This window comes from Corythoichthys intestinalis, chromosome 8 (assembly GCF_030265065.1).
Source record: "Corythoichthys intestinalis isolate RoL2023-P3 chromosome 8, ASM3026506v1, whole genome shotgun sequence".
Classification (NCBI taxonomy): Eukaryota; Metazoa; Chordata; class Actinopteri; order Syngnathiformes; family Syngnathidae; genus Corythoichthys; species Corythoichthys intestinalis.
Genome location: NC_080402.1, coordinates 1,407,241 through 1,431,992, shown reverse-complemented (window position 1 = coordinate 1,431,992; position 24,752 = coordinate 1,407,241). Strand labels below are relative to the sequence as shown.

General features: G+C 40.8%; 1 protein-coding gene and 1 long non-coding RNA gene across 2 annotated transcripts; one reads left to right on the top strand and one right to left on the bottom strand.

Moving 5' to 3' along the window:
- The first annotated feature begins 1,799 nt into the window (after nt 1-1,799).
- On the top strand, nt 1,800-23,737 carry pex6 (peroxisomal biogenesis factor 6). The gene is made up of 19 exons (XM_057844786.1): nt 1,800-2,526; nt 2,908-3,381; nt 5,365-5,525; nt 5,591-5,665; nt 5,814-5,919; nt 5,994-6,100; nt 6,169-6,283; nt 8,499-8,701; nt 8,762-8,948; nt 9,170-9,246; nt 9,311-9,428; nt 10,968-11,173; nt 13,423-13,484; nt 13,558-13,666; nt 13,747-13,863; nt 13,933-14,010; nt 16,134-16,273; nt 16,337-16,495; nt 23,548-23,737. Exons 1-18 carry the CDS (start codon nt 2,032-2,034, stop codon nt 16,462-16,464), a joined length of 2,958 nt encoding a protein of 985 aa, XP_057700769.1. The 5' UTR covers nt 1,800-2,031; the 3' UTR covers nt 16,465-16,495; nt 23,548-23,737.
- On the bottom strand, nt 18,094-24,090 carry LOC130921119 (uncharacterized). Its single transcript, XR_009064287.1, has 3 exons — nt 23,988-24,090; nt 23,494-23,641; nt 18,094-18,443 (listed from the first exon to the last, which is right to left on the bottom strand). It is a non-coding gene; the product is annotated as an uncharacterized LOC130921119 (long non-coding RNA).
- Between the last annotated feature and the right edge of the window lie 662 nt (nt 24,091-24,752).

Sequence of the window (24,752 nt, the reverse complement as noted above, 5' to 3'; positions counted from 1 at the left end):
TGCTATGCAAGTGAAGTTAGCCAATTGTTATAAATATTAGCATTATATAGCATTTAAGATAGCTGGCTTTTACTATGCAAGTTAGCCATTTTTGTAAACATTAGCATTATGTAGCATTTGAGGCTAGCTGACTTTTTCTATATAAGTTAGCCAATTGCAACAAAGCAACAATTGGCTAACTTGCATAGCCAACAGTCTGCGAGTTCATGCTATATAATGCTAATGTTTATTTCTGGAATTGCAACAATTGGCTAACTTGCATAGCAAAAGTCTGGTGTGGACCAGAAATGATCTGGTAAACATTAGCATTATATAGCATTTAAGCTAGCAGACTTTTGCTATGCAAGTTAGCCAATTGTTGTAAACATTAGCATCATATAGCATTTGAGGCTAGCGGACTTTTGCTATGGAAGTGAAGTTAGCCAATTGTTATAAATATTAGCATTATAGAGCATTTAAGATAGCTGGCTTTTACGATGCAAGTTAGCCATTTTTTTGTAAACATTAGCATTATGTAGCATTTGAGGCTAGCTGACTTTTTCGATATGTTAGCCAATTGCAACAAAGCAACAATTGGCTACATGCGTAGCCAACAGTCTGCGAGTTCATGCTATATAATGCTAATGTTTATTTCTGGAATTGCAACAATTGGCTAACTTGCATAGCAAAAGTCTGGTGCGGACCAGAAACGATCTGGTAAACATTAGCATTATATAGCATTTAAGCTGGGGAACTTTTTCTATATAAGTTAGCCAATTGCAACAACACAACAGTTGGCTAACTTGCATAGCCAACAGTCCGCGAGTTCATGCTATATAATGCTAATGTTTATTGCTGGAATTGCAACAATGCAACAATTGGCTAACTTGCAAAGCAAAAGTCTGGTGCGGACCAGAAACGATCTGGTAAACATTAGCGTGGTATAGCATTTAAGCTAGCAAACTTTTGCTATGCAAGTTAGCCAATTGTTGTAAACATTAGCAATATATAGCATATATTATATAAACATTAGCATTATGTAGCATTTGAGGCTAGCTGACTTTTTCTATATAAGTTAGCCAATTGCAACAACGCAACAATTGGCTAACTTGCATAGCCAACAGTCCATGAGTTCATGCTATATAATGCTAATGTTTATTGCTGGAATTTCAACAATGCAACAATTGGCTAACTTGCATAGCAAAAGTCTTGTGCGGACCAGAAACGATCTGGTAAACATTAGCATGATATAGCATTTAAGCTAGCGAACTTTTGCTATGCAAGTTAGCCAATTGCAACAATGCAACAATTGGCTAGCAAACTTGCATAGCAAAAGTCCAGGAGTTTAAATGCTATATAATGCGAATGTTTACCAGATAGTTTCTCCTGTGTACCAGAAACTATCTGGTAAACATTAGCATTATATAGCATTTAAGCTAGCGGACTTTTGCTTTGCAAGTTAGCCAATTGTTATAATCATTAGCATTAGCCTATATAGAATTTAAGCTAGCGGGCTTTTACTATGCGAGTTAGCCAATTTTTGTAAACATAACATTCGAGGCTAGCGGACTTTTGCTATGGAAGTTAGCCAATTGTTGTATTGATGCAATTAGCTAAATTGCACAGCAAAAGTCCACGCGCTTAAATGCTATATAATGCTAATGTTTACCAGATTGCTTACATTTATTTTATTTCAGTCGATGTCCTTTTAGGGGCTCTGTAACAAAGAGCCACAGCAGAAGGATAAAAGAGCCTCACGTCGCTCTGGAGCCGCAGGTTGCTGACCCCTGCGCTTTTTATTTATTTATTTTTTGAGCCAAACAAAAAAGAGAAACATGATGAGGATAGTGTTATGTGGATGTGTTAAACTGTAAACATAAAACATAAATCACATGGGAATAAAAAAACAACAACATAAAAACACTAAAACGAAGAAAACAAAAATGTAAACAAAACGCTCGCGGGCGAGCAAACCCGGAAATGAGAAGCCGACTTTGAACCAATGGGAGGGCAAGACGTCAGTGACGTCACTGTCTTCGCTTCCTGGTCAAGATGGCGGCGCAGGTGGATTTGTTACCCCTGGAAACTTTTCCGTCTCACGTGTGTCCACTGGACGTGCTGGTTTCCAGACATCAGCTGCCTTCGCTTTTCCGCGACGACACGGAAACTCCCACCGTCTTGTTCACCCCGCTGCGGCCGCTTCCGCGCAGTTCGGCCGTCCTGCTTCGCGTGCGGGCGCTCGGCGACGAGGAGTCGGCGAGCGTGGAGGGGGCGACGGTAGTTCCGCCGCCGACGGGCCGAGTGAGGCTCTTTGCCAGCGGCTTGTTCTTGCGGCTGCGCGGCTTCCCGGCGGCCGGCGCCCGCGGGACAGCGCGGCCCGTGGCGCCCGTCGACCTGCACCGAGTGGTGCTGGGAGTCCGCGGCGGGGCTTCTCCGGAGCGGGAAGACGCCGACGGCTTCGCGGCCCAACTGCTGGAACTTTGCCGGGCTGGACGCCTTCTGCTGGCCCGTCGCGGAGAGCCGCTGGGCGCTCAATTCACGGGACAGGTAAGCGCCTTATTTTCTGTGCGGTTTGATTAAAGATAAATAGGAAAAAGTGTCAATGTTTTAACGCTGTGAGGTGACTAAAGTTGACAGCTAATCTAAATCAAAAGATACATTTCGGATTATTTTAGCCCATTTCAGGGTGACTTGCTGTTGATTTTGGGTTACCTGCTAATGATTTGGGGCAATTTCTGGGTCACTTCCTGTTTATTTTGGTACATTTTTGGGCCACTTCTTTTACATTTTCGATCATTTTTTGTTGATTTTGGGGCATTTCCGAGTCACTTGTTGTTGCTCGGTGACTTCCTGTTGATTTTGTTGATTTTTCATTTGTTAATTCTTTAACTGCCATTTTGAGAATGTAATATGTTCCCGCCTCGGCAGATGGCAGACGCACTGGTGCTGTCGTGCGATCCGGTCACGCAGGGCCGCATCACGGCCGACACCGCCGTGGTGCTGAGCGACGGCGGAGATGAGACCCCGCCCCCCAGGAAGCTCCAGCTCTGCGCCTCGGACTTTGCTCGCGTCGCCGCCGCCGGCTCGGTCGGCGACCGCTCTTTCCTGGACCGTCCGGAAGAGACTGAGCGACGGCTGGACATCCGCGTGGCCGACGTGTGGCGCCACGACCGGGACGTAGATGCCGGCGTGTACGTGGGCCGACGCGCGCTGCTCAGGTTGGGCTTGTTTGACGGCGAGTGGGTCAAAGTGCGGGCGGCGGGCCGGGCCCGCAGCTGGCGGGCGGCCACCGTGGCGGCCTTGCCCTCGGATGATGACGACGCCGTTGTATCGGCGATACTGTGGTTCAACTTGACGGGCGGTGAAGAGACGGCGGCCGCTACTTGTCGCCTCAGAGTCAAGGTACGCGCACAAATTGCACGAAGCTTTTTTCAAGTCAACGGAAAATTTTTTTTTTTGAAAAGGAGAAAATATTTAATACGTTATAATTTTAACACAATTTTTTTGAAAGAAAAATGTTTTTTCCCCCCCTTTTTTAATTCACTAAAAAATGTTTTTAAAAAAAATATATATTTCAATTTAATGATTTAAAACAAAAAGATTTTTTTTCTTGTTTGTTTAGTAAAAATCATTGAACAATGGGAAAAAAAAAACTTTTTTTGGCTGTCATTTTTTCTTGTTTATGAATTTTAAAAAATGAAAAGAGAATATTTACTGTTTAAATTTTCCCCCCCAAAAAATAAGCTAAAATAATAAAAATATAAACACTGGTACAGGGATGAACATTGAAAGAGAGAATATTAACTCTTTATTTTTTATGAAAAAAAAAAACTTTTTAATCAAGTTTTTTTTTAATTAACGAAAATATATTTTTTGAAAATTAGAAAAAAACATTTACTCGTTTGTAATACCTTGTTTTTTTTCAAATATATTTTTTAAGAAAATATTTTATTCGTTAAAACATTTTTAAATGAATAAAACTAATCAAAATGACAAATTTAAAATTGTTAGTTTTTTCCATTTTAAGTTTTTTAAGCAAAAACGTGCTTGTTCTTCATAAAAATCAATTTTACAATGAAAAAAATAACACTTTTCTAAATCCTCTTTTTGTTGTTTTTGAATTTTTAAAACATTAAAATGGAGAACAATACTGTTTATTTTCCATTTCTTATGAAAAATGCTTTTTTTCATTAACGAAAATAATTTTTGAAAATTACTAAAAACATTTACTGGTTTGTAATACCTTGCTTTTTTTTAAGAAAATTTTTTTTATTCGTGGAAAAACGAAACATTTTTTCCTGTTTTATATTTTTTCAAGAAAAAAATTATTTGTGAAAAAAAAAATTAAATGAATAAAATTAATTAATCAGATTAAAATGAATTTTTTTTCCTCATTTAATTTTTTTAAACAACTTTTTTCCTTTTTTCTTAATCAATTTTACAATGAAAAAATAAAACTTTTTAAAATGTTTTTTGTTTATGATTTTTTAAAAGATTAAAATGAAAAACAATTCTGAACTTTTTTTAATTAATGAAAATAATTTTGGGGAAAATTAGAAAAAAAAAAAATCTGGTTTAATGCCTTGTCTGTTTTTTAAGAAAATATTTTTTTATATTTGTGAAAAAAATAAACATTTTAAAATGAATAAAATTATTCAAATTAATCAAATTAAATTGAAGAAAAACTGAAAAAGGTTTTATAGTTTTATTCCACTTAAAAAAAATCATGAAAATCTATTTTAGTATGAACATTTTTGTTGTTTATGAAATTTTTAAATGAAAAACATTTTTATTTTTTTTCATTTTATTTAGTTTATTTTCTATTTTTGATTGAAAAAAGCTTGATAAAGGGGAACCGTTTTCATTTTGTTCTGTAGTCATTAAAAAACTTGAAAATAATATAAAGATTTTTACTATTTTATGTTATTTTACTATTTTTAATAATAAAGAATATGGTTCATTCAGTTGTTTTTTTATAAAATAAAATAAAAACTGCAAAAATAAGCATTTCCCTTTTTTTAAATGAATGAGGGGGAAATTTTTAAGTTAAAATATTTTAAATAAAAAATGGAGATTTGCTTATTACATACAGTATTTTCTTATAGATTTTTATTTGCATTTACCGTATTTTCTGAACTATAAGTTGCACTTTTTTTCACCGTTTGGCTGGTGCGACTTATATTCCGGTAAGACTTTTAGTTAAAAAAAGATACTAATATTTATTGTAAGAAAACATTTTAAATAAATGAAAAAAGTTGTTTTTCCCTTTTTTTAATGAATATACATATGAAAAATTCACAAACAGTAAAAAAAAAAAAAAAAAATTTAAGGAGGGGGGGAAAAAAAACACATGACGTACGGTCGATGGTTCCGATTCCTCATCAGAGATGGCGGCGGGTGGGAAACGACGACGTTGCTGCCAGCTCCGCCTCTTCCTCTCGCTCCGCCTCGCCACCGTGGGCCGGCGAGCTTCACCTGCGGCCGGTGGCGTCTCCGTGGCGAGGCGTTCCGGACGCCGTGCTGGCCGCGCACTTCTCCGTCCCCAGGTGGGCAGACTTGTGCCCGCTCGCCGGCCGACGTTTTGCAAAATGGCTGACGGGTCACCCCGCAGGCTGGTGGCGCCGGGGGACGTCCTACGGGTTTCCGCCCGGAATCACCCGGACCTGATGGAGGACACCTCTCGCGGGTTAGTCCGAGCTACTGCTAAAAGTAATGAAGTCATTATAACACCAGTTTAAAGTCGTGATCTTACGTTTGCTACTCTTGATAGTCACGGAAGATATTTAACTCATTGGCTGCCGTTGACTGTTGTTAAGAGTTAATCCTTTGACCAGGTGTCGGGCGCTGTTTTTTGTGGTGGAAAGGGCGTGTCTTCCAGACCAGACAGAAGAAACAGACGCTTTTTACCTGGCTGACAGACGGCACACCTCCCTCTTCATGGTGACGTTTAAACCTTATCAATAATTTGAACCCTTCGACCTTAGAAGTATGACGTCTGACCCGGCGACCGCCAGGGGGCGCATGTCAACAACTCGGTTCCTTTCGACGGCTCGGAGCTGCCGCTGTGTCCGGAACGGACGGTGGACGCCATTGAACATGTCTTGCGCCCGCACACGCGATGGTAAAGATTCTTTTTAAGAAACGTGACAAATGGAAAAAATACAAAGGTGTTTTTTCTGCAATTTCCAGTGGCGACGGAGGTTCCCTCTCCGCGTGCCGCCTCCTGGTTTACGGGCCGGCGGGAAGCGGCAAAACCATGGCGGTGGTGGCGGCCAGCTTTCGGCTTCACCTTCGCCTGATCAAGGTTCGAGGGCTGGCGGACCCACCGTTGACGACAACTGACATTCAATTCATTTCAACATGGAGGACCAACTGTCAACACTCATGTTTGGAGAGACAGAACCAAAAGTGGTACTTGCCATGTGGCAAAATGGATTTTGCTGTGTGGCATTTTTTTCCCCATGTGGCATTTTTTTTGTCATGTGGCAAAATGGATTTTGCCATGTGGCTTTTTTTTTTGCATTTGGCAAAATGGATTTTGCTATGTGGCATTTTTTTCTCCATGTGGCATTTTTTTTGTCACGTGGCAAAATGGATTGTGCCATGGGGCATTTTTTTTTTTGTGCATTTGGCAAAATAGATTTTGCCATGTGGCATTTTTTTTGCCATGTGGCAAAATGGATTTTGCTATGTGGCATTTTTTTTTCCCATGTGGCAAATGGATTTTGCCATGTGGCAAAATGGATTATGCCATGGGGCTTTTTTTTTTTTTTTTTTTTTTTTGCATTTGGCAAAATGGATTTTGCCATGTGGCAAAATGGATTTTGCCATGTGGCAAAATGGATTTTGCCATGGGGCATTGTTTTTTTTTGCATTTGGAAAAATGGATTTTGCCATGTGTTATTTTTTTGTCATGTAGCAAAATGGATTTTGCTATGTGGCATTTTTTTCCCCATGTGGCATTTTTTTCCCATGTGGCAAAATGGATTGTGCCATGGGGCAGTTTTTTTGCATTTGGCAAAATAGATTTTGCCATGTGGCATTTTTTTTGCCATGTGGCAAAATGGATTTTGTTATGTGGCATTTTTTTCCCATGTGTCAAAATGGATTTTGTCATGTGACAAAATGGATTGTGCCATGGGGCATTTTTTTTTTTTTTTTTTTTTGCATTTGGCAAAATGGATTGTGCCATGGGGCATTTTTTTGCATTTGGCAAAATAGATTTTGCCATGTGGCATTTTTTTGCCATGTGGCAAAATGGATTTTCCCATGTGGCATTTTTTTCCCATGTGGCAAAATGGATTTTGCCATGTGGCAAAATGGATTGTGCCATGGGGCATTTTTTCTGTTTGTTTTTTTTGCATTTGGCAGAATGGATTTAGCCATGTGACATTTTTTTTGCCACGTGGCAAAATGGATTTTGCTATTTTGCATTTTTTTTCCATGTGGCAAAATGGATTTTGCCATGTGGCATTTTTTTTGCCATGTGGCAAAATTGATGTGGCATGTTGATTGTGGCATTTTTTGGGAGGTATATGGCAGTTTTGCAGGCCATGCACATCCATGCCATTGACGGTTATGCATGTCCAAATTTTCCATTTTAAATGGCAAGAAAACGTGTGACTGTGAATTTTGGCCAACCACTTACCATTACAGTGCATTGACATTTAACTGACCTACAAATCGGGTGACGCCATGGATGGATATGCACGTCTACATTTTCCATTCATATTGAATGGCAGAAAAACATGTTGTGATTTTTGACCATACACTTTACATTAAAGCTCATTGACATTCAACTGGCAACCAAGTCAGGCTTTGCCATTGGGAAATTTGGACGCGCATAGCAGTCAATGGCATGGACGTGCATGGCCTGCAAAACTGCCATTTACCCCCCAAAAAATGCCACATACCCAACCCCCCCCCCAAAAAACGGCAAACCAAAGTCCATTTTGCCACATGGCAAAAAAGAAATGCCACATGTCAAAATCCATTTTGCCACATGGCAAAAAAAATGCCACGTGGCAAAATCAATTTTGCCACATGTTAAATACCACTTTTGGTTCTCGGCCTTGCTGCATGTTTGAGCACCATTACTAGCGCTGGATATCCATTCATTGGCCCCTCCCTGTTCAAATGGTTTGGACATTCAATGAGATAGTTGTGTTGGTCACTTCCTGTTTGAGTTTAGGACACTTCCGGCATGTTTTGGGGCATTCCAAGGTCATTTCTGATACGTTTTGAATCATTCCCTGTTGATTTTAAGGCATCTCTGGATCACTTCAGTATATCTTGCCTCACTTCCTTTTACATTTTTGGTCATTTCCTGTTGATTTTAGGGCATATCCAGGTCACTTGCTGTTCATTGGTGACTTGTTGATGATTTTGTGGCATTCGCACATCACTTCCTTTTGATTATGGGTTACTTCCTGATGATTCTGGGGCGTATTTGGTCGAGTCAGGGTAAGGGTGAAGCAAGACCGTGACTGTTGCGATGTTTTGTTGTCACGCTTTGGTAGGTGGACTGCGTAGACGTGCGCGGCGACACGCCGGCTGCCACTGAGGCGCGCTTGGCTTCTGCTTTTGAGCGCGCCGACGCCGCGCAACCTTGCCTGGTCCTGCTCAGAAACCTGCAGCTCCTCCTGCGAAGCCGCGGGGGCGCCGAGGATGACGCCCGCGTCCGAGCGGCGCTCTGCCGCGTAGTACGCGGCGCCCCTGACGGGTAAGCGCCGGCAAGCGGTCGGCCAGGAGAAACGCTGGCAACTTTGTTTGTTCCGTCCAGGGTGGCGGTGGCGGCTACCGTCCGCAAACCTCGACAGCTGCCTCCTGATGTGGCGGCGGCGTTCGTACACCAAGTGGCGGTCGAAAATGTGGACGAGGAACGACGCCGGGACATTCTGAAGCGACTTTGCCGGGACCTACGCCTCGACCGGGACGTCGACACGGAGAAACTCGCTCAAGTCACTGCAGTACGTCAGGGGCCAAGTGACGTCCAATCATCCTTCTGGTTTGAATTGCAAGAGTTTGTCACTGGTAGACGTCCAATCCATTTGGAGTGGGAGTGCTACTTTTATTTTAAAACGGATTGGACAGCTGTCACTGTCAATAATGAGTTGATCACTAGCAAAAGAAGGAAGCAAAGCTCACGTTAATATCAGGTTTGTTTCATGTCTTTTTTTGTATTGGCAAGGGTTTCGTGTTGGGCGACTTGCGCGCCCTGCTGGTGGAGGCGGGCCGTGCCGCGTGCAAACGACTGGTCCTGGCTTGGTGAGGCCGACTCGTAATGGTTGGCGACGTTCCTCCGGCGACCTAACCCCCTCGCCCATTTCAGTCCGGGTCGGCTGGAGGCAGACGTGTGTGCCGGCGGCGTGACCGTCCGACAGCGGGACTTCCTGTCGGCTCTGCAAACATTTCAGGATGTCCAATCGGAGGCCGTCGGTGCCCCGAAGGTGAGTCTGCTTGTAGATATTTCAAATAAATGGCTGCTTTCTATATTATTTTTTTCTCTGTCAAGTAGTGCTGTGCAGGTTTGATCATAATCCCTGTATCGCAAAATGAATTACTGACCTCTGTGACCTTTGACCCCAGTATAATAATAATTGATTGTAATGTTATCGCGAAATTCCTTTTGTGACCTCTTTAACCTCACGACGCCAAAATAATGTAATAATCTATAAAAATCACTTTGCTCTTTAGGTGTCATGAAATTCCTTTTCTGAACTTTGAACTCGTGACCCCAAAATTTAATCACCTCTTCAGTGACATATTCCAAACATATCCTACAGGTTTGGTAATTCAGTTATTTGTTTTTGAGTTATCACGAAATTCTGTTTCTTGACCTCTGTGCCCTTTGGCCTCGTGACCCCAAATGAATATAATCAATAGGATCCTTTTATTCTTGAGGTATTGTGAAATTTCCTTTCTGACCTCTGTAATCTTTGACCTCAGGACCTAAAATGATGTAAAAGTCATGGATAAAATTGTTTTTTTGTTCTTGAGTTGTCACGAAATTCCTTTTCTAACCTCTGACTTTTGATCCCATGACCCAAAATAATATAATATTGGTAACTGATTGTGAGTTATTGTGAAATTGCTTTTCTGACCACTGTAACTTTTGACCTCATCACCCCAAATAATGTAATTTACTCATCATAATTGATTAAAAAAAAAAAAAAAAATCATCCTTGAGTTGTCACAAAATTCTTAATTCTTTGACCTTTGACCTCCCCACCCAAAATAAGGTAAGTAGTCAATAGTGATCCCTTTATTCTTGAGTTATTGGGGAAACTGCTTTTCTGACCTCTAACCTTTGACCTCATGAACCAAAATAATGTAATTTAATAGTTGTAATTGATAATTCATTTTTCGTTCTTGAGTTATCACGAAATTGGTTTCTGAAATCTGTGACCTTTGACCTCATGACCCAAAATAATAAAAGTAATCGATAGTGATCCTTTAATTCTTGATTTTTTGTGAAATTGCCTTTCTGACGTCTGTAGCCTTTGACCTCATGACCCAAAATAATGTAATTTAAACATTGTAAACGATAAAAATGTTTTTCATTCTTGAGTTATCACAAAATTGCTTTCTGAACTCCATGACCTTTGACCTCAAGACCCAAAATAATATAGGTATTTGATTGTGATCCCTTTATTCTTGAAATGTCGGGAAATTGCTTTTCTGACCTCTGTAACCTTTGACATCATGACCCAAAATAATGTAATTTACTAATGGTAACCGTTAAAAAAAAGAAAAATTCTTGAGTCTTCATGAAATTGGTTTCTGACCTCTGTAACCTTTGACCTCATGACCCAAATATGGTAATTTACTAATTGTAACCGTTTAAAAAAATCTTGAGTTCTCACGAAATTGGTTTCTGAATTCTGTGACCTTTGACTTCGTGACCCAAAATAGTGTAATTTACTAATGGTAATCGATAACTAGCCGTGTCCTTCGCGAATACCAAAGCGTACAGTACGTGTGTTCAGATTCCAGCCGTGAGCTGGGAGGACGTGGGTGGCCTGGAGCTGGCAAAGAAGGACATCCTGGACACGCTGCAGCTTCCTCTGCGGCATCCGCAGCTCTCGTCCCTCAAGCTGAACCGTACGGGAATTCTGCTGTACGGGCCTCCGGGCACGGGCAAGACCCTGCTGGCTAAGGCCGTGGCCACCGAATGTGCCATGACCTTTCTCAGGTAAGTCGGCGCTAGCTAAACTCATTGGGTGACTATGGCTCCTGCTGTTTCACATGGATTGGATGTCTATTGTCAGCCAGTGAGGCAAGTATGGAACGAGTTATCGTAAAATTGAGTTGTCACAAAATTACTTTCCTGATATCTGTGACCATTGACCTCCTGGCCCTAAAATGATAAATAAAAGATAATCCCTTTATTCGTACTTACGTTATCAGGAAATTCATTTTCTGACCTCTGACCTCATGGCCCCAAAATAGTGTCAATTGATAATATTAAATCCTTTATTCGTTCTTGAATTATTTTCAAATTCCCTTTCTGAATTCTATGGCCTTTGACCTCAGTACCGCAAAATAATGTGATATAATAATCAATATTTTTTTAAAAAGTCATTCGTTCTCACCTTTATGACCCAAAAATAATGTAATATAATTGATAAGAATCCCTTTATTCCTTTTCGAAATTCATTTTCTGACCTCTGCGACCTTTGCCTAACAGTGCCCCAAAATAATATAACAAGCTTCATTTGTTGTCACCTTTTATGTCATGACCCAAAAATAATGTGAACTAATTGATAAGAATCCCTTTATTGCTTCTTGAGTTGTCACGAAATTCCTTTTCTGACCTCTGCAACCTTTGACCTCAAAAAAGTAACCTAATAAGTATTTCATTCTCACATTTGACTTGACGCAAAACTAATGTAACATTATCGATAATAATCCCTTTATTCATTCTTAATTTGTCAAGAAAATTCCTTTTATGACCTTTTTAACCTTTGACCTCAGTTCCCCAAAATGTAATATGACAAGCTTTATTACTCACCTTTGACTTCATAACCCAAATTAATCCAAAACAATAATTGATAAGAATCCCATAATATATTTTTCATAAGATTCCTTTTCTGACCTTTGACCTCATTTCCTGCCAATTAATCTAATGATCAGCTTTATTCGCTTTCACCTTTGACTTCATGATCCAATTTAATGGAATATAGTAATTGATAAGACACTTTTATTTGTTGTTCTCAAAAGTCCTTTTCTGACCTGTGACCTTTGACCTCATGACACCAAAATAGAATAATCTTTTTGTTCTGACCTTTGACTTCCTGACCCAAATAAATGTATTATAATAGATTTTAATTCTTTCACAAAATTCCTTTATTCCTTCTTGAGTTATTTTGAAAATGCCATTCTGACTTGTACGGCCTTTGACTTAATTACCGCAAAATAATGTGATATAATAATCGATATTAATTTTAAAAAATGCTATTTGCTCTCACCTTTATGACCCCAAAATAATGTAATACAATTGATAAAAATCTCTTTATTCCGTCTCGATTGGGAATGAAATTCCTAGTCTGACCTCTGCAACTTTTGACCTCAGTGCCCCAAAATAATGGACTATAATAAGCATCATTCATTCTTGCCTTTAATTTCATGACCCAAAAATAATGTATTATAATGGAAAAGAATCCCTTTATTCATTTTTAATTTGTCAAAAAAAGTCCTTTTCTGACCTCTAAGACCTTTGACCCCAGTACTCTGAAATGTAATATAACAGGCTTTATTTCTCACCTTTGACTCCATCTAAATTAATCTAAACAATAATTGATAAGAATCCCATTATTCGTTTTTCATAAAATTCCTTTTCTGATCTTATTGACCTTTGACTTAATTTCCGCAAATGAATGTAATAATCAGCTTTATTTGCTGTCTCACCTTTGACTTCATACGCCAAATTACTGTAATATAGTAATTGATAAGAATCCTTTCTTTTTGTTCTTCTCAAAAAAATATTTACCTATAACCTCATCTCCCCAAAATAACATTATATAATGATAAGCTTTATTTATTCTGACCTTTGACGTCATGACTCAAATTAATGTAATATAATTGATTTTAATTATCTTACACAAAATTCATTTTCTGACCTTTGACCTCATGGTCCAAAATAATGTAATTTACTCATAGTAGTCAATAAAAAAAATCCATTCTTGATTTGTCACAAAATTGGTTTCTGAACTCTGTGACCTTTGACCTCATGACCCAAAATAACATGTGTAATTGATAGTGATCCTTTTATTTGACCTAATGACCTCAATTGTAATCGCCTCTTCTGTTTCACATTATAAGTAAGTTTGACAATAATCCCTTCCTTTCTTCTTGCGTCATTGCGAAATTCATTTTAGTTTGAATGTGTTGTCACGTGACTGATCTGCGTGTTTATTTTCTTTCTTACCCCGCCACATCCAGCGTGAAAGGTCCCGAACTGCTCAACATGTACGTCGGTCAGAGCGAGGAGAATATCCGAGAAGGTAAGTGCTATAACCTCGGTTACCTTTGAGCTCGGCGCCGTTTGATGACATTACGCTTTCGCGTCGCACTCAGTTTTCCAGAAAGCGCGGTCGGCGGCACCGTGCGTGGTCTTCTTCGACGAGCTGGACTCGCTGGCGCCCGGCAGGGGGCGCGGCGGTGACTCCGGCGGGGTGATGGACAGGTGAGCGTGCAAGCTAACGCTGGAGCAGTCTGCAGTTTGCTATTCGAGATGGCGCCTTAAGTTATCCGGGTATCCGTCAGGGTGGTGTCTCAGATGCTGGCCGAGTTGGACGCGCTGGACGCTTCGGCCGGGGTTTTTGTCCTCGGCGCCACCAACCGACCGGACCTGCTGGACCCGTCCCTGCTCAGGCCCGGAAGGTTCGAGTCTTCGAGCGAGTGTTTCATCCCTGCCGTTTGCTCGCGATTGAACCTCTTCCGTTTGCGCAGGTTCGACAAGCTGGTCTACATCGGGATCGATCCGGACCCGAACTCTCGACTCAAGGTCCTCCGGGCCGTCCTCAGAAAGTAAGTGCTCCCTGTGCCATAAAAGAGGAAATTTGCCTTTCACTTTCTGTAGATTTTCACTCGCTTCCTATTCATTTTGGGGCATTTTTGGTCACTTCCTTGTTAGCTCATTGGCTGCCATTGACGTTGTTAGCGCCGACGATGGCAGTCAGCGAGTGACCTTTAACAGCTAAAATTAACAGTATTCCATGTTTTTTCAATTTTGAATTATGGTTTAGGTGAGTTTTTAGTTGTTGTTTTTTTTTTTTGTTCCGGTTTTCGCGTTTTTTTTTTTTTTTTTTTTTCACCAGTTTGTTGAGGTTTTGCCTCATTTTTTAACCCAGTTCTGCAGTTTTTCTGGATTTTGCTTTTTTTGGGGGGGGGGCATTTTTGGTCACTTCCCTGTTAGCTCATTGGCTGCCATTGACGTTGTTAGATGTTTAACCCATTTAGATAGGAATAATGGATTGGACGTCTAGCGCCGACGATGGCAGTCAGCGAGTGACCTTTAACAGCTAAAATTAACAGTATTCCATGTTTTTTCAATTTTGAATTATGGTTTAGGTGAGTTTTTAGTTGTTGTTTTTTTTTTTGTTCCGGTTTTCGCGTTTTTTTTTTTTTTTTTCACCAGTTTGTTGAGGTTTTGCCTCATTTTTTAACCCAGTTCTGCAGTTTTTCTGGATTTTGCTTTTTTTGGGGGGGGGCATTTTTGGTCACTTCCCTGTTAGCTCATTGGCTGCCATTGACGTTGTTAGATGTTTAACCCATTTAGATAGGAATAATGGATTGGACGTCTAGCGCCGACGATGGCAGTCAGCGAGTGACCTTTAACAGCTAAAGTTGACAGTATTCCATGTTTTTCAATTTTGGATTATGGTTTAGGTGAGTTTTTAGTTGTTTTTTTTCGTGCTTATTGGTTTTGTTTTGGGGGTTTTTTTGTTCCGGTTTTCGCGTTTTTTTTTTTTTTTTCTTCTCCAGTTTGTCGAGGTCTTGCCTCATTTTTTAACCCAGTTCTGCAGTTTTTCTGGATTTTGCTTTTTTTTTGTGGGGGGCATTTTTGGTCACTTCCTTGTTAGCTCATTGGCTGCCATTGACGTTGTTAGATTTTTAACCCATTTAGATTGGAAAAATGAATTGGACGTCTAGCGCCGACGATAGCAGTCAGCGAGTGACCTTTAACAGTATTCCATGTTTTTTCAATTTTGAATTATGGTTTTGGTGAGTTTTTAAGTTGTTTTTTTCGTGCTTATTGGTTTTGTTTTGTTTTCTTTTTTTTTTTCTCCAGTTTGTCGAGATTTTGCCTCATTTTTTTAACACAGTTCTGCACTTTTTCAGGATTTTTATTTATTTATTTATTTATTTATTTTTGCATTTTCAATGGTTCATTAATTTTAGGACATTCCTAGGTCACTTTGTTTGTTACTAAATCAATGCCAAAAGTATTATAATCTGAAAAAGAAACGATAAAAAAAAAAAAAAAAAAACAATTTATTTTTTTTTTTTCTTGAATCCTTCAAAAGCGAAAAAAACATTTTATTTTTTTCAGTTACAAAATTGATATTCTCAGGTTCAAATATTTAACTTTTTGCTTTCGGTTATCTAATTTTCACCTTCAGATTTGTTTTTCCAGGTTCAATCTTTTTCCCCCCCCCACTTTTTTTTCGCTTTCAGATATTTTTATTTCAGTTTCAAAACTTTTGGCCGTGTTTTAAACATTTAAAAAAACATATTTAAAATGCTGTTAATTCTGAATAAATACATTGAACACACCCCCAAAAATTTTTTTTTGGAATGTAAATAAGCTTTGCGTCTACTTAGCAGATTTTCGATTTTTGCGAGTGGTGGTCACCATAAACCGCAAAAAATGAGGGATCACTGTAACTATACTCACTGTGTTCTTTGATTTTCTTCATTTTATGATGTGAATTGGGTACAAAAGGTAGGAGATACATGTTGCAATTTAAAAATGTCAATGTTTTTGCCGTTGGAAATGAATGAAAACCTGTATTTTTGCCACAACTGTAAAGGTGAGAGGCGAAATAGAAAGAGAGCCTGCATGATATGAATTTTAGCCATGTTCTGAAGTTGATACGTTGAGAATGGTCCATGAGTGAAACATTGTTTTGCCCGCTTTTGGCCCAAAGCTTCCACCTGGACGACGCCGTGGACCTGGCTCAAGTGTCGGAGCGTTGTCCAGCCCGTGTGACCGGCGCCGACCTGTACGCCCTGTGCTCGGACGCCGCCACGGTCGCCGTCAAGCGGAAGATCCGCGACATCGAACGCGGTAGGCCGCTCCCGTCGAAGCCATTTCAGTCTTCGATAAGAGGCGACCCGGAATCTCTTCAAGGTTTGGATACGGAGGACTCGCCGCCGCGTCTCACCATGGACGACTTTGAGGCGGCGCTTCGCGACTTCCGGCCGTCGCTGTCGGAAGAGGAAGCGGCGAGATATCGACGCCTTCAACGCAGCGTCTGACGCGACGTGAAGTCCTCCACCATGAGCAGAGGTGGGTAGTAATGTGGTGGTTGAGTAACTGTTAAAGAAAAATGGACGGTCAACTCAAGCTACAAAATGAATTGGTTCCCTGGTGGCTTGCCCCAAAATCAACAGGAGGTGTCCCAAAATAACTGAAATGCCCTAAAATGAACTCATTGCCTTACACTGGCTGCTATCGTTGGACATTGATTGTAGTTGATATACATGTAAATGCCCAAAATTAACAGGAAGTGACCTGTACTGTAAATGGCCCAAAACCAACAGAAAGTGACCCACGAATGCCCTGAAATGAACAGGAAATGACCCGCGAATGGCCCGAAATGAACAGGAAGTGACCCGCGAACGGCCCGAAATGAACAGGAAGTGACAGGCGAACGGCCCGAAATCAACAGGAAGTGACCCGTTAAGGCCCCGAAATCAACAGGAAGTTACCCGCTAATGCCCCGAAATTTACAGGAAGTGACGTAAATGCCCCAAAATCACCAGGAAGTGACCCGTAAATGGCTCGAAATCAAAAGGAAGTGACCCGTAAATGGCCCGAAATCAACAGGAAGTGACCCGCGAATGCCCCCGAAATGAACAGGAAGTGACCCGCGAATGCCCCCGAAATGAACAGGAAGTGACCCGCGAATGGCCCCGAAATAAACAGGAAGTGACCCGTGAATGGCCCCGAAATGCACAGGAAGTGACCCGGTAAGGCCTCGAAATAACCAGGAAGTGACGTAAATGGCCCGAAATCACCAGGAAGTGACCCGTAAATGGCCCGAAATCACCAGGAAGTGACCCGTAAATGGCCCGAAATCAACAGGAAGTCACCGGCAAATGGCCCCGAAATCAACAGGAAGTGACCCGCAAATGCCCCCGAAATGAACAGGAAGTGACCTGCGAATGCCCCCGAAATAAACAGGAAGTTACCCGCGAATGGCCCCGAAATCAACAGGAAGTTACCCGCTAATGCCCCGAAATTTACAGGAAGTGACCCGTAAATGGCCCGAAATCTACAGGAAGTGACCCGTAAATGGCCTGAAATCAACAGGAAGTGACCCGCGAATGGCCCGAAATCAACAGGAAGTGACCCGCGAATGCCCCGAAATCAACAGGAAGTGACCCGTGAATGCCCCCGAAATCAACTGGAAGTGACCCGCGAATGCCCCCGAAATGAACAGGAAGTGACCCGCGAATGCCCCCGAAATCAACAGGAAGTGACCCGTTAAGGCCCCCGAAATCAACAGGAAGTTACCCGCTAAGGCCCCCAAAATTTACAGGAAGTGACCCGCGAATGCCCCCGAAATCAACAGGAAGTGACCCGCGAATGCCCCCGAAATCAACAGGATGTGATCCGTGAATGGCCCAGAAATCAACAGGAGGTGTCCCAAAATAACAGGAAATGACGTGAAATGCCCCTTACATGAACTCAAGGCATGGCACTGGCTGCCACTGACGGCCATAGACGTCCAATCCATTAGAACCGTGAGGGTTAGCACCTTTCAACAAGGAGTTACAATCCGCTTGGAAAAATTGTACGTTAAGCGTCCGCTTGTTCTGATCGCGTAGAGTACGACGACATGGACTAAATGAGTTATTGTTGACGTAATTGTTCACATTTTTATTATTATTTACACACTATGCACTCCAAGCCAGAAGGGGACAGCAGCGTTTTAGCAAAAAAACAAAACAAAAAGAGGTGGGGGTTAGGAGCTAACTTGGCATAGCTCGCATGGTAACACGTCGTCGCTGCTGGCGGCTTTGAGACGAGTCTTCCTTTTGGCATCAACAACTGGACTTTTTCCTCACGTCAACGACAACAACATGCGCTAACACGTGCAGTGGGGCGACACGAAGGAACTTGTCGGGGGACGCGGTCGTCTTCGAGCGGGTTCGATTTCTCGCCGTCTTCTTCTCGCTTTCGCCGTCATGTCGCCCGGCCTCAGGTGAAGTGCGGCATTCTGCTGCACGTTCTATAACACAACACAGTGTTTGGCCGCAAAGTCCAAACAAGAAGCAGAATTTTGACGGGAAGAGGAAAAAATTTGAAGATGGCGCGATGAAGACGGAAAGGTCGCGAGTTCAAACCCAGTTGTCCGATTTTCTAGATGATTGAAAGTTCAAAATACTCTTTTTAGCGCGTGGAAAACAAAAGTTAGCCTGTCAGTGGCCTTTTTACATAATGAGTTAGCGTCACGCTAGTTAAATTCGATTAGTCTGTATTTTTCCATGATGAGCCAGCATCATGCTATTTAAGAAACGTTAGTCTATCAATGGCCTTTTCTATTATGAGATAGCATCACGCTAATTGTAATAGATTTAGTCTTTGTCCCTTTCCATGATAGGTTAGCTTCATGCTATTTAAGAAAAGTTAGCCTGTCAATTGCCTTTTACATTATGAGTTAGCGTCACGCTAGTTAAATACGATTAGCCTGTCAATGGCCTTTTCCACCAGGAGTTATTGTCACACTTGTGAAATTCGATTAGTCTGTCCTTTTCCATGATGAACTAGCATCACGCTATTTAAGAAAAGTTAGTCTGTCAATGGCCTTTTCGATTACAAGATAGCATCACACTAATTTAATGTATTTAGTCTATGTTCCCTTCCATGTTAAGTTAGCATCATGCAATTTAAGAAAAGTTAGCCTGTCAATGGGCTTTTCCGTGATGAGTTACCGTCTCTTTAGTTTAATACAGGTAGCCTGTCAATGGCCTTTTCTATTATGAGTTAGCGTCATGCTAGTTAAATACAATGCGTCTGTCGGTCTTTTTTATGATGTGTTAGCATTTATGCTTGTTGAGAACAAAAGTTAGTCTGTCAATAACCTTTTCCTTATGTATTAGCGTCACGCTAGATTAATAGATTTGGTCTATGTCCCTTTTCCATGATGAGTTAGCATTGTGCTTGTTGAAAACAAAAGTTAGCCTGACAATGGCCTTTTACAGTATGAGTTAGCGTCGCGCTACTTAAATACAATGAGTCTTTCAATGTCTTTTTCCATAAGTTGGAATCAGGCAAGTTAAATACAATTAGTCTGCCCTTTTCCATGATGAGTTAGCATCATGCTTGTTAAAAACAAAAGTTAGTCAGTCAGTGGTCATTATGAGTTAGCATCACTCTAGTTTGATACAGATAGCCTGTCAATGACCTTTTCCATTAGAAGTTATTGTCACACCAGTTAAATACGAATAGTCTGTCCTTTTTCATGATGAGCTAGCATCATGCTGTTTCAGAAAAGTTAGCCTGTCGATCGTCTTTTCTATTATGATTTAGCATTTCTTTAGTTTAATACAGGTAGCCTGTCAACAGCCTTTTCTACTATGACTTAGCGTCATGCTACTTAAATACATTTAGTCTGTCCTTTTCCATGATGAGTTAGCATTATGCTTGTTGAAAACAAAAGTTAGCCTGTCAATGGCCTTTTACAGTATGAGTTGGCACCGCGCTAGTTAAATGCAATGAGTCTGTCAATGTATTTTTTTCATGAGATAGAATCATGCTAGTTAAATACGATTAGTCTGTCCTTTTTCATGATGAGCTAGCATCATGCTATTTAAGAAAAATTAGCCTGTCGGTGGTCTTTTCCATTAAGAGTTAGCATCACTTTAGTTTAATACAGGAAGCCTGTCAATGGCCTTTTCGATTATGAGTTAGCGTTACGCTAGTTAAATACAACGAGTCTATTCTTTCATGGATGTTGAATACAAGAGTTAGCCTGCCAATGGCCTTTTCCATGATAACTTAGCATCATACATATTGAAAACAAAGGTTAGCCTTTCAATGGCCTTTTAAATTATTAGTTATTAGTGTCACGGTAGTTTAATTCAGGTAGCCTGTCAAGTCTTTTCTAATATCAGTTAGCGTCACGCTATTAAAAATACGATGAGTCTGTAAATGTCTTTTTCCATGATGAATTGGCATTAGGCTTGTCAAAAACAAAGGTTACCCTGTCAATAGCTTTTTCTATTATGAGTTATCATTACGCTAGTTACATACAATGAGTCTTTCAATGTCTTTTTACATGATAGGTTAACTTCATACTTGTTGAAAACATAGGTTAGCCTTTTACATTGAGTTAGCGTCACACTAGTTAAATACGGTTAGTCTATCGTCCATGATGAGCTAGCATCATGCTATTTAAGAAAAGTTAGCCTGCCAGTGGTCTTTTCCATGATGAGTTAGCATCACTCTAGTATTATACACGTAGCCTGTCAATGGCATTTTTACATTACGAGTTAGCATCACACTAGTTTAATACAGGTAGCCTGGCAATGGCCTTTGCTATTCTGAGTTAGCGTCATGCTAGTTAAATACAATCTTCGTCTTTCAAAAGTTAGCCTGTCAATGGCCTTTTACATTATGAGTTAGTGTCACGCTAGTTAAATACCGTATTGGCCCGAATATAAGACTGCCCTAATTATAAGACGACCCCCTCTTTTTCAAGACTCAAGTTTGAAGAAAAGACGTTTTGAACACCAAATTAATTTTTATACAGAAAATAATTATAGTACATCTGAAACAAATGAATATATTTGAGAGAAAAAGCATGTTATTTTGCTTCATTCAAATCTTAATATCTGAACATTTAAATATAGCAACTAAAGTGCACATTCGTAAATGAATGGCTTCTAGTTTTTGAAATGTAAATAAACCAATCTATTGTGATAAAACAATAAAATTGCAATAACTGCATTAACCATCAAAGTGAATGATAACTGTAACTGTAGTCTTGAAAGAAATCTGAATAAGGAAAAACATTGCAATAAAATAATGCAAACTGGTTAAACTTGAGAGTAGCTGAGATCTGTCATGACTGAACATCGCTTCAATGATATCTGGCGCCATCTAGCGTCGTGAATGGGTATAACGTCCAGACCCCGAATATAAGACGACCCCCTCTTTTTCAGTCTTATTTCAATGCAAAAATAACCCTCTTATATTCAGGCCAATACGGTGCGATGAGTCTATGTCCTTTTCCTTAAGTTAGAATCATGCAATTCCATGATGAGTTGGCATCATGCTTGCTGAAAACAAAAATTAGCCTGTCAATTGCCTTTTCAATCAGGAGTCACTGTCACAATAGTTAAAAACAAAAATTAGCCTGTCAATTGCCTTTTCAATCAGGAGTCACTGTCACAATAGTTAAATACGAATAGTCTACAGTCTACACCTTTTCCATGATGAGCTAGCATCATGCTATTTAAGAAAAGTTAGCCTTTTACATTACGAGGTAGCATCACACTAGTTTAATACAGGTAGCCTGTCAATGGTCTTTTGTATTATGAGTAGCGTCACGCTAGTTACAGTAACTACAATGAGTCTATTCTATTCTTTCATGCACGTTGAATACAAAAGTTAGCCTGCCAATGGCCTTTTCGAAGATAAGTTAGCATCATGCTCGTTGAAAACAAAGATTCGCCTGTCAATTGCCTTTACATTATGAGTTAGTGTCATGCTAGTTTAATACAGGTAGCCTGTCAACGGCCTTTTCTATTATGAGGTAGCATAATGCTTGTTGAACACAAAGGTTACCCTGTCAATGACATTTTCTATTATGAGTTATCACTGTAGTTAAATACAGTGAGTCAGTCTTTTTACATGATAGGTTAAAAACAAAGGTTAGCCTGTCAACCTTTTAGATTATGAGTTGGTGTCATGCTAGTTTGATACAAGTTGCCTGTCAATGTCCTTTTCTTTAGTCATGTTCGTGTTCCCATGTATGTCTCACTTATGTTAGTCCTACGTTATGTGTCTTTTATAGAGATAGAAACGTAATTTTGTTTTCTTTGTATGTATGTGTATGTGAAGATGACAATAAAGTTGACTTACGACTTTGTGAGTTAGTGTAACACTAGTTGAAAACAAATGTTAGCCTTTTTATAATCATGAGTTAGCATCACGCTAGTTAAATTCGGTTAGTCTATTGTCCATGATGAGCTAGCATCATGCTATTTAAGAAAAATTAGCCAGCCAGTGGTCTTTTCCATAAGGAATTAGCTTCACTCTAGTTTTATACACTTAGCTTGTCAATAGCCTTTTTACATTACGAGTTAGCATCACACTAGTTTAATACAGGTAGCCTGTCAATGGCCCTTTCTATTATGAGGTAGCATAATGCATGTTGAACACAAAGGTTACCCTGTCAATGACATTTTCTTTTATGAGTTATCATCACAGTAGTTAAATACATTGAGTCAATGTCTTTTTACATGATAGGTTAAAAACAAAGGTTAGCCTGTAAATATAGCCTTTTACATTATGAGTTGGAGTCATGCTAGTTTGATACAAGCAGCCTGTCAATGTCCTTTTCTTTAGTCATGTTCGTGTTCCCATGTATGTCTCACTTATGTTAGTCCTACGTTATGTGTCTTTTATAGAGATGGAGAGAGAAAAGTAATTTCGTTTTCTTTGTATGCATGTGCATATGAAGAAGATGACAATAAAGCTGACTGATGACTTTATGAGTTAGTGTCACACTAGTTAAATTCGGTTAGTCTATCGTCCACGATGAGCTAGCATCATGCTATTTAAGAAAAGTTAACCAGCCAGTGGTCTTTTCCATTAGGAGTTAGCTTCACTCTAGTTTTATACACTTAGCTTGTCAATAGCCTTTTTACATTACGAGTTAGCATCACACGAGTTCAATACAGGTAGCCTGCCAATGGCCTTTTCTATTCTGAGTTAGCTTCACACTAGTTAAATACAATGAGTCCATTCTATTCTTTCGTGCATGTTGAATACAAAAGTTAGCCTGCCAATGGACTTTTCCATGATAAGTTAGCGTCATGCTTGTTGAAAACAAAGGTTAGCCTGTCAATTGCCTTTTACATTGAGTTAGCGTCGAGCTAACAAAAGCTACGTGGTCGTTCACACAAGGTGTAATTCTCCATTTTGGACAGTCGAGTGCTCGGATCTTTGCACTCGGCAGTTGAAAGTCCAAGCGACGGCGAGTCGGAGCTCGCTCGTATTTTAAGCGCCTTTCCCGCCACGCGCCATCTTTTCCCGCCAGCCGCCGTATTTACCGCTTACGTGGCCTTGGCTACTTTGGTTCTCTTCATCCTCTTCCTCCTCATCAGGGTCACCTGAGGTCGCTTGAGGCCGGCGATGAGCAGCAGGAGGCGGGGCCTGGACTTGGTCAGCCAGCTCCTCAGCAGCGTTCCTTTGGGAAACCTGCGCAACGCAGGGGGCGGAGTCACTTCACCATTGAAGACCTAGCGTCCTTAGAGAATTTTCACATCATTTTCTGTTTGTTTTCAAATAAATCAAGTTTGAAGCAGTGACTCAAGTAGTATTACTGAATACTTTTTGACTTGAGCGCCTTGGAAGGTGGAAAAGCGCTATATAAGTATAACACCATTTACCATTTACCATTGAGTCGTATTATTTGGAAGTAATGCTACTCAAGTACAATCTTCGGCCGCTACTCTGCTGGCGCGGCGACGCACGATCGCCAGATTCGAATCGGACGAGAAGCGCGGTCCTGCCGAACATCGGTAGTACGGCGGCCCGGGCTTACCAGTTGACCCCGCACATGTGGGTTGGGTGGTGGTGGTCCGGCGCGGCGCTGCGCTGGAATGGCGAGCGAGCTGCTGAGCCGGCCGGCCGCCGGACGCTAGAAGCTTCAGCGCACAAACAGCGGCCGCCCATCATAATAGGAGGGACGGCGGCCCGGCCCACTCAGCACTTCTCGCCGCAAACAACGCGCGCTCGGCCAATCGGCGGGCTGCCCCGTCGCCACGGTGACTGCGCGGTACAAAAAGGCCCCGGGCGGGCGGGGGGAGGCGCCTCGGTGACCTTTGGGGGCTCCCCGTTCGACATGCTAATGCTAATACTTCCTTATTTGGGTCTAGGTGTGTGACAACATATCGAAAAGGTGATGTATCGTTAAAGGTTATTGATACGCTCCTGCTAAGAATGGATATATCGTGTTAAAAAGGTGTCACTGTTTACAAAATAACAAAGGAGCCAAGAGTTTGCTACTAAAATCTATGACAGTAGTTGTCAAGTTCAAACTCTCACAGGGGTAGTGGTCAGGCTTCCGCCTCTCAGTATTCCTGATAGGCGGACTGCTCTTACCTCTGCATCCAAAGTGAGTTGTCACTTACAGTCCCACTTATTTTATGTTAGTATGAAGCACACACTCATCCACACAACAGTACTGTTTCTGTATTATTGGTATTATATGATTACAGTGGGGCAAATAAGTATTTAGTCAACCACTAATTGTGCAAGTTCTCCCACTTGAAAATATTGGAGAGGCCTGTAATTGTCAACATGGGTA